The sequence below is a fragment of the Tachypleus tridentatus genome, chromosome 1, assembly GCF_004210375.1.
Source record: "Tachypleus tridentatus isolate NWPU-2018 chromosome 1, ASM421037v1, whole genome shotgun sequence".
Taxonomy (NCBI): domain Eukaryota; kingdom Metazoa; phylum Arthropoda; class Merostomata; order Xiphosura; family Limulidae; genus Tachypleus; species Tachypleus tridentatus.
In genome coordinates this window covers 107882686-107891565 of record NC_134825.1, presented here as the reverse complement: position 1 = coordinate 107891565, position 8880 = coordinate 107882686, and the positions used below count along the sequence as shown (strand labels likewise).

At 33.8% G+C, this 8880-nt stretch overlaps 1 protein-coding gene across 2 annotated transcripts in view; it reads left to right on the top strand.

Annotated features, from left to right (window-relative positions):
* Nucleotides 1–1362: 1362 nt before the first annotated feature.
* LOC143257494 (beta-1-syntrophin-like) overlaps nt 1363–8880 on the top strand; it is a 36734-nt gene continuing 29216 nt past the window's right edge. The window contains exon 1 of one of the 2 annotated variants that reach the window (XM_076516262.1): nt 1363–1902. In XM_076516262.1, coding sequence (XP_076372377.1) covers nt 1437–1902 — 466 coding nt within the window. In that variant the 5' untranslated portion in view covers nt 1363–1436. The remainder of the gene's footprint in view (nt 1903–8880) is intronic. The other variant, XM_076516270.1, reaches the window with a different exon arrangement.

Sequence of the window (8880 nt, the reverse complement as noted above, 5' to 3'; positions counted from 1 at the left end):
ATCCTTGTTTATATAATGTCATGTTTTCTCAGTCTGTAACAGCTGTTAACAGAGAAACTTACTTCTTCACGGACAGCTCTTGTAGTTTTAAGATCCATTGACATCCACATAAAGCAAATTTTGCCATAAATGTACTGTTAAATGAAAAATAACCAGAACACTAGTATTAAAGGAAGACAGACATAAAAAAGTGTTGTTAATAACACGAGTTTTGGGTAAATACAGTGTTTAATTATTTTACCCGATGAAAAGCAAGAGAATTTAAAAATCAACACAAAGAATTGTGGAAATAATTGTCATAAATACTCTGATAAAACAATTAAAATCACATATCCCACAATTCCACTAGTTACATAATTCAAGCCTTCAATTAGCACAGCTGTATGTCTGAGTTATCCCAATGTGCATTAACTTAGAAAGACATTACATGAGTATATCTGAATTAATATATATATTACACACTCGTTATGAAGATTTATCAGTCATGAAACTTTCAAACGTCCAGTAAAGCTGATATGCATAAATTCGTTTTTGTCTTTTGATTGTGTGATTGGTATTTTAACAAAGATTGTTTCACACTGTTGAACCTTGTTTTAAGTCTTTTTCTTTACTAAACTCACTCCAAAGCCAGATAGCCCAGATTTGCTACCACAACATGTTCCTGTCGAATCTCCGGTTATTCCACAGATCCTATATTCTAAGGAAGAGCTGAGGGCAGTCCAATGGATTGTGGTTCTGTGTTTCACGTCATTCTACCTCTACATAAGTTGCACTCCTCACTTTGGGGCTGTGGGTATGTTAAAATAGAGTGAAGGTAAAAGTCGACTATTTGTTCTAACTAGAGTAGCCCAAGAGTTGGTGGTAGGTGATGTTAACTAGCTGTTTTCACCGCAGTCCACCACATTAAAATTAGGAACAAATTAGTGCAGATGTCCGCAAGTAGCTTAGAGCTAAATCCAACCAACAGTTAAACTCTAAAAGAAAATTAGTGGACCCGACAACACCACACTATTTTCCGTTTCTTGCCGCGGCTCATACATTTTTTTTTTCTTTTCAAGTAAAAACTTTTAGCTCATAACACCATCTCTTAGACGATGTAAGATCTAATTACAGTCACAGCTACTGAGGATTCTTTCTTGCTATTTTATTTAAATATGCACTACTGGTTTCAGCTGATGGTTGAATAAAATAATTATTCAAAAATCAAAGAAATTCTTAACCCTGAATATTACAATCTTGAAATACAATTTGCTAGTACTATTAATAAAATAGATAATTTTCATTTGTAATCGGTTTAACTTTTATAACTTATTGGTTACAGTCACGTACAACTGTTACCTAAATATGACATTTGAGACTGTGTCTCGTGCTACATGGTGGCGACATGCACAAGTCTAAAAATCAAATAAAAACTACGTGACCCGACTCTATTATTTATGTTGTGTTTCAAGATGGCGGATGCTTCGTATATGAGAACTGGAGTGTTAGAAGTTTATGCTCGTGAACAATGGCACAAAGTTTTAGTTACACTAGAGGAGGACTGCCTTAGTATTAGTCTAGATGAAAGTTGCGAAGGTTCTATTAATGGTCACTCCAATGGGTTATCACTGATGTCAGATTCCGAACTGCCAGATATATCAGAAAGCATTGCCAATCAAAACAGACTAGTGCGTGTAGTTAAACACGATAACAATGGACTTGGCATCAGTATTAAAGGCGGTAAAGAAAACAACATGCCAATTTTAATAAGTAAAATATTTAAAGGAATGGCAGCAGATCAGACTGAACAACTGTATGTAGGAGACGCTATCCTTTCAGTGAACAAAGAAGACCTGAGAGACGCCACGCACGACGAAGCTGTCCGGGCTTTGAAAAGAGCTGGGAAGATAGTTGACTTGGAAGGTAGGACCGTGAAGATATAACACCAAGATATACGTAGAATTTCAGTAAATGTTTGGACATTTTCTGGGCCAACTATTTGTAATTAAACTCAATATCTGGTATTTGACCAGGCGTTTGTAATTGTGGTGTAGCGACACATAAAATATGTATAAACATAGGTGGTTACAGTGTTGTGTTATCGGTTGAAAACAAAACAAAATTGTATAATATATTTAGTACTAGATTTTTGTAATTAAAAAGTTGTATGCTACTAAACAAATGTAGCATTTTATTTGTAGACGTTTCTTCCCAAAGTGAAAATGCTATTTTAGAACACTCAACAGGTATTTCAGTTTATATTCTCAAATTTTGATAGGTAGCCGTTTTTTACCATTCACGTTTGTGGTGTCTACAGACACTTAGTAAAAAACGAAAGTACGAGATTGTGACTTGATGAAAGTTGGGATCTCAAACTTAGAAATGGTGTACAGTAAAACTTGGTGAAAGAGTATTGGAAAGCATTGTAACATGGCTTGTAAGATGTTCTAACATTATTGATAAAAGAAACTATTTGGCCTTCAAGGTGTTCCTCTATACCCATCTCTGAGAAAGACCAGAAAAAAAAAATAAACTCAACTTTTATTCTGTGGAGAATTTACCTGTTAGAATTTGTAAGACTGCAGTTACACCAATACTAACTCTTTCCATTAGCTTGACTGGAACCTAGCTGTTTTTTCTATATTTTGTGTCCTGTTGTCTTCATCTGGTAAGCCATCCATTCCAGGATTCATCCTTGTTACTTTCTTAAACCTTTTCAGTAAGTGGATGTGTTTTCTTGGGATAATAAAACAGTGTTCCAAGTAAGGCTTAATTACTGATTTGTGTAGAGATGTAATCAGTGTGTATATAACCACATCCTAAAACACTAGGTGGTTTAGTACTAGCAAGAAGGCATTCTCTCAAAGGCCTGACCATTTTATCAACCACTATACCAGTATAATTTCTCCAGTCCTGCTACCAAATTGCCCTTTATCTATATTAAGCAGGTGACCTAAACTGTGAAAACCTGAATTCTGTGGGATACTAAGGGGGTGTGAGGGGAACAGTCTGCAACAGGTGATAGCCAGGAGGGAGGGGTCATTGGGAGAGTCAAAATACCAGTACAAATTTTCAAAACAAATGAAAAAAAATAAAATGTTCAAACTATTACAACAACTTAATTAATTACCAGTATAAAATAAATTATTATTAGTAATACAGAATATACAAATGAAAAATTAAATATTTAATAAAAATTACATCAAAAGGAGAACATTTCTTGACGTTGGTCATAGCCAGCTGGCTGTAACTAACATTCCAAGTCATGTTCACTTGACACTGTCACTCCATATACATATGTTTCAATAAATAAAACATTGCTGGTGTTTGTAACAGTACCATGGCACTTATACCAGTGTCTAGTACTTTTCCACAGTGTGGAATCATTGTGATGTTTAAGTGTTTATAAGCTCATCATCATGATGTTATAATACCAGGCAAATATATTGTTGTGATGGTATTGAAACTCATGTTTATGAATGGTGACCCCTGTGAGTACTGGTGATCAGTAAAAAGAGACACAGAAAATCGAAATATTTTCCCAGACAACTTGGAGTGCTCATCATGACATCGTGAACCCAGTGAAGGCAAATTTTGAAAAGCTGACCTCAACTCTTGAAGTACTGTGTGATCCCAAAGAAAGTGGATAAGAGAAGATCAGCTGATATGTGATTTATCTTTGTTCTTGTTATCTTACATTGTGGAGCTTCAAGCTTGAAAACTGTTTCTTGAAGATTAGCACAATGAAAGTATGGAGGAAGTCATTTATTATGTAAGTACTAAGTATGAGGAAATGGACACTTTATGGAGAGAAGAAAGTAAAGATGGCAAAGGATGCTGACACTTTATGGAGAGAGGAGAGAGAGCAAAGATGGCAAAGGATGCTGATACTTTATGGAGAGAAGAGAAAGCAAAGATGGCAAAGGATACTGATACTTTATGGAGAGAAGAGAGAGAGCAAAGATGGCAAAGGATGCTGACACTTTATGGAGAGAAGAGAGAGAGCACATATGGCAAAGGATACTGACACTATGGAGAGAAGAGAGAGAGCAAAGATGGCAAAGGATGCTGACACTTTATGGAGAGAGGAGAGAGAGCAAAGATGGCAAAGGATGCTGACACTTTATGGAGAGAAGAGAAAGCAAAGATGGCAAAGGATGCTGACACTTTATGGAGAGAAGAGAGAGAGTAAAGATGGCAAAGGATGCTGACACTTTATGGAGAGAAGAGAGAGAGCAAAGATGGCAAAGGATACTAACACTTTATGGAGAGAAGAGAGAGAGCAAAGATGGTAAAGGATGCTGACCCTTTATGGAGAGAAGAGAGAGCAAAGATGGCAAAGGATGCTGACCCTTTATGGAGAGAAGAGAGAGCAAAGATGGCAAAGGATGCTGACACTTTATGGAGAGAAGAGAGAGAGTAAAGATGGCAAAGGATGCTGACACTTTATGGAGAGAAGAGAAAGAGTAAAGATGGCAAAGGATGCTGGTCTCACATTGGCAGAGGAAGTAAAATGGGTCATGTCTTAATGTCTTGATCACTTTCATCCAGAATTGAGGATTTGTTCAAAGGCAGTGAATCAAACTCTGTCAATCTTTGCTGTTATTCATCCAAACACTGGTTGGTTCCAACAGAAGAACAACTCTGGAAGTGTATTCAGGATTTGACTCAGATTTTAGATGAATCCTCTGATGAAGATATCTGTGTGGATATTGGACGACTTCAGAGGCATTTGGAAGATGCTAAAAGTCAATGTTGAAGAGACAAATAAGGATACAGCATTGCAGTTTCTGGAATTTAATTTGAGATTTTTTGAATCTCTGTTATGCTTGTCACCATGTTTGAAATTCGTTTTGACTATCTGTGTGTCTGTTGCTTCATGTGAAAGAAGTTTCTCCAAATGGAAATTGATAAATTTCTTCCACTTGACTGTGAATCACCCAAGATTGACAAATCTGGTTTTACTTTTAACTCAACATGATAATGCAAAGAAGGTGAATTTTGATGAGGTCATTGGTCAGTTTGCAAAAATTTAGGTTCAAAAGCAGAGATTGTGAATCCTCTATTTTTTGCCTTTCAAGAGTAGGCTGAATGTAGAGACTGGATGTCCTGTGTTTTATCTATAAAATATGTTACCTGTTCACTGAATGTTCGATGTCCTGTGTTTTATCTATAAAGTAATGTTACCTGTTCACTGAATGTTGGATGTCCTGTGTTTTTTGCATAAAATAATGTTACCAGTTCACTGAATTTTTGATGTCCTGTGTTTTTTGAATAAAATATGTTACCTGTTCACTGAATTTTTGATGTCCTGTGTTTTTTGTATAAAATAATGTTACCAGTTCACTGAATTTTTGATGTCCTGTGTTTTTTGTATAAAATAATGTTACCTGTTCACTGAATTTTTGATGTCCTGTGTTTTTTGTATAAAATAATGTTACCTGTTCGCTGAATTTTATGTCCTGTGTTTTTGTGTAAAATAATGTTACCTGTTTGCTGAATTTTATGTCCTGTGTTTTTTGTGTAAAATAATGTTACCTGTTCACTGAATTTTTGATGTCCTGTGTTTTTTTTATAAAATAATGTTACCTGTTTGCTGAATTTTATGTCCTGTGTTTTTTGTGTAAAATAATGTTACCTTTTCACTGAATTTTATGTCCTGTGTTTTTTGTGTAAAATAATGTTACCTGTTCACTGAATTTTATGTCCTGTGTTTTTTGTGTAAAATAATGTTACCTTTTCACTGAATTTTATGTCCTGTGTTTTTTGTGTAAAATAATGTTACCTGTTCACTGAATTTTATGTCCTGTGTTTTTTGTGTAAATTATGTTACCTGTTCACTGAATTTTTGATGTTCTGTGTTTTTTGTATAAAATAATGTTACCTGTTCACTGAATGTTTGATGTTCTGTGTTTTTTGTATAAAATAATGTTACCTGTTCACTGAAATTTTGATGTCCTGTGTTTTTTGTATAAAATAATGATACCTGTTCACTGAAATTTTGATGTTCTGTGTTTTTTCTACAAAATAATGTTACCTGTTCGCTGAATATTTGATGTCCTGTGTTTTTTGTATAAAATAATGTTACCTGTTTGCTGAATTTTTGATGTCCTGTGTTTTTTCTATAAAATAATGTTACCTGTTCACTGAATTTTTGATGTCCTGTATTTTTCTTATCTCTAGTTTGCTTATGACAGTACTGTTCAAATATCTATTTGCAAACAATATATTTTTAATATATTTTTCTGTTGTGTTTAAATTTTAAAATTATTTATGGAGGGATGCCAAATACTTTAGGTACACCCCTGCCTGAATGTACTTACTACAGTAAATGGTCATGTGGTAAATATATGTCCAACTTACCAAATGGACCAGATTATATCAACATCCAGAATGTGGTCAGAAGTGCCTAAAATGTTAATGTTACCATTAAACTTTAATAATGTTGTCCCGTCTTATATCAAATATCTACTGACACCTCATTATTGTAAGTCTTATCTGTGATAACATTTTGTTATATGTAATCAAAATACATCAAGACCACACCTTTTCCATCACCTACATTATATTATTTAACTCTGGTTTTGTATTTTGTACACAATTATAAGTTTTTTACTAGTTCTTTTTCCTGTATATATTTGGTTTTATTTTATCATAAATCTGAAAAAAGAATCATTAAACAAAAATTGAACATTAATTTTTCTAAAAGTTCTAGTTTAGTTCGAAGGAAAATTTCAGAAAATGTTTGTGGGTATTTTCAAACATTTTAGAAGAGCAGTAGTGCTTGATATGAAGTTAAATAACCTTTATTAATATCACTACTATAGAGGGCACCACTTTAGGTCTGGTGATGTTAGTCGTCTGTTGTTTGCCCAAGCAGTTATTTTAATATAGTTAGCATCAGTGCTAGTAATTTAAGTTCAGTATCATCAGTGATGTCGAGAAAACCCACTAGTAGAGAAATATATATGCAAAAACGGCTCATTTTTGTTGTTAACCTGACGATGACCGAAGAAGGCCAAAACGTTGTTTGCTCTTCTATGTAAAATATTTTCTCAATCCAAATGAGCCATTTTTGCATATATATTAAGCTCAGTTTATTTTGTAGACAAACATTTTAAAATACTAAAACATGAAACCCAATATGAATTAGTGTCACATACAGAAGATATTTTGTGTACTAATATCACTGCACAACAATTCTTTTGTGTTGTGTTTTCAGGAAGTGTTGCTTCCTGAAAAGTTTTTGCTGATTGTGACAGGTTGTGGGTATGCACAAATATAGTTTTGGTTTTGCTTCATCACGTAGGAACTCTGAGAAATAGAAAGTTAACTGTTTACTGGCAATAACGTATTTAATTGCGTTTATGTTTCTAATACGCTGTTAAGTTCAACATCATTAAAAGTGTTTTGCTCCCGATTTTCGTTTGTATTCAATGTTCGGTGCATAACGTTACAGTGTCCAACAGTAGTCAGCAAGCATTGATGAATTCCAGTTGCCTTGATATCATTTTTCCATTGTAGCAATGTCCTGGTGAAACGGAAGATTTCGATGAAACGGTACGTGATGGGCAAATTTGGATGTGATTTTCGTGATCAGCAGCCAAAAAGCTATAAGGAACACCCAACAGTGTTCAAGAAGCAAAACCTTTGTTGTGCAGTGTAATTGACACTGTGTATGTGTGAAATGGTTTAATATAAGAACAGAAATATGAACTTTATAGAGTACTGGCCCAGTTGTACAAGAGAAATATTTCTATCTGTGTATGGAAGACTCCGTTTCAAGTTGTTTTAATGTGGCAGTAAGTTACACTTGTTAGGTTTACAGTTTCTAAAATAATGTTTTACAAACACTTTGTATTCACATGGAACAGTGAAAATGTTTTCAGGAAACCTAATGTAATAGTAAACATTACTGGAAAGGTTGAAGAGGATGTCTACCATTGATAAGTTAAAATCATGTGTTTTCTTTTGAGAAACAAAACTTAATAGTTAATGTCACTGAACTTTACATTATAGATTAATATGGTAAATGGTTTTTCTTGTTGTATATCCTGAAGTAAATAGAAAGGGATTTTGAAGAGAGGCCTAGAGTTCCAGTTTAGACAGTTTTATTTTTCTAACAGGATGGTTGAAGAGTTTTCATCAGTAGTGGATGTTATCACTTAATAAGAGTTTAAGAGGGGTATTGATGATTTCCTGAAAAACAAAGAACGGGTAGTTTGGTTTGACTTTTAGGGTGGTGGTGACAGTGTTTGGGAATTCTTGTTTTAACATATTTTATGATTTAAAATGTTTATTTTATGAAGTGTCATTATAAAAAGACAACACTGAAGGATGAAATAATCTCTTATTATCTGAATGTTAAATAGACTTTTAAAGGTTCCTACTTTAATAAATATACTGAGGGAAACAGAGTGAAAGAGGGAATAAGTTAATAAAAGAAACAGTAAAATAGTTAGGACTAGTTTCCTATTAAGTATCACAAGCTAAGGTTTTCAGAATGGCTGGTATGGGTATTAACACTTTTACTAATAAAGCAGAGAACAACATTTAGACTGTTGTAGGTCATCTTCAGGTTTAACAAAGAGAGAGTTTGTAAGTGACCATTGCTGGATATGTCTTAGGAACAAGAGTATAAATGGGTATGGGATTGTAGGGGGTATTGCAATCAAATGTTAGGTTAATAATTAGTACAGGTATAAAGGTGTTCCTTTATATTGCTTTAATTTTGGTTTTAGTTGTTGTGTAAGTAGGACTTCTTTGATTTTGTGTTTATTTATATTTATTTTGGAGGTTTTATAACAAGGTGATAAGTGCATATTGAGTGACACGGTACTTATGTATAGTGTATTGTGAAATGTTAACACTATGCATTATCTTAAGTATAGTGTACTGTGA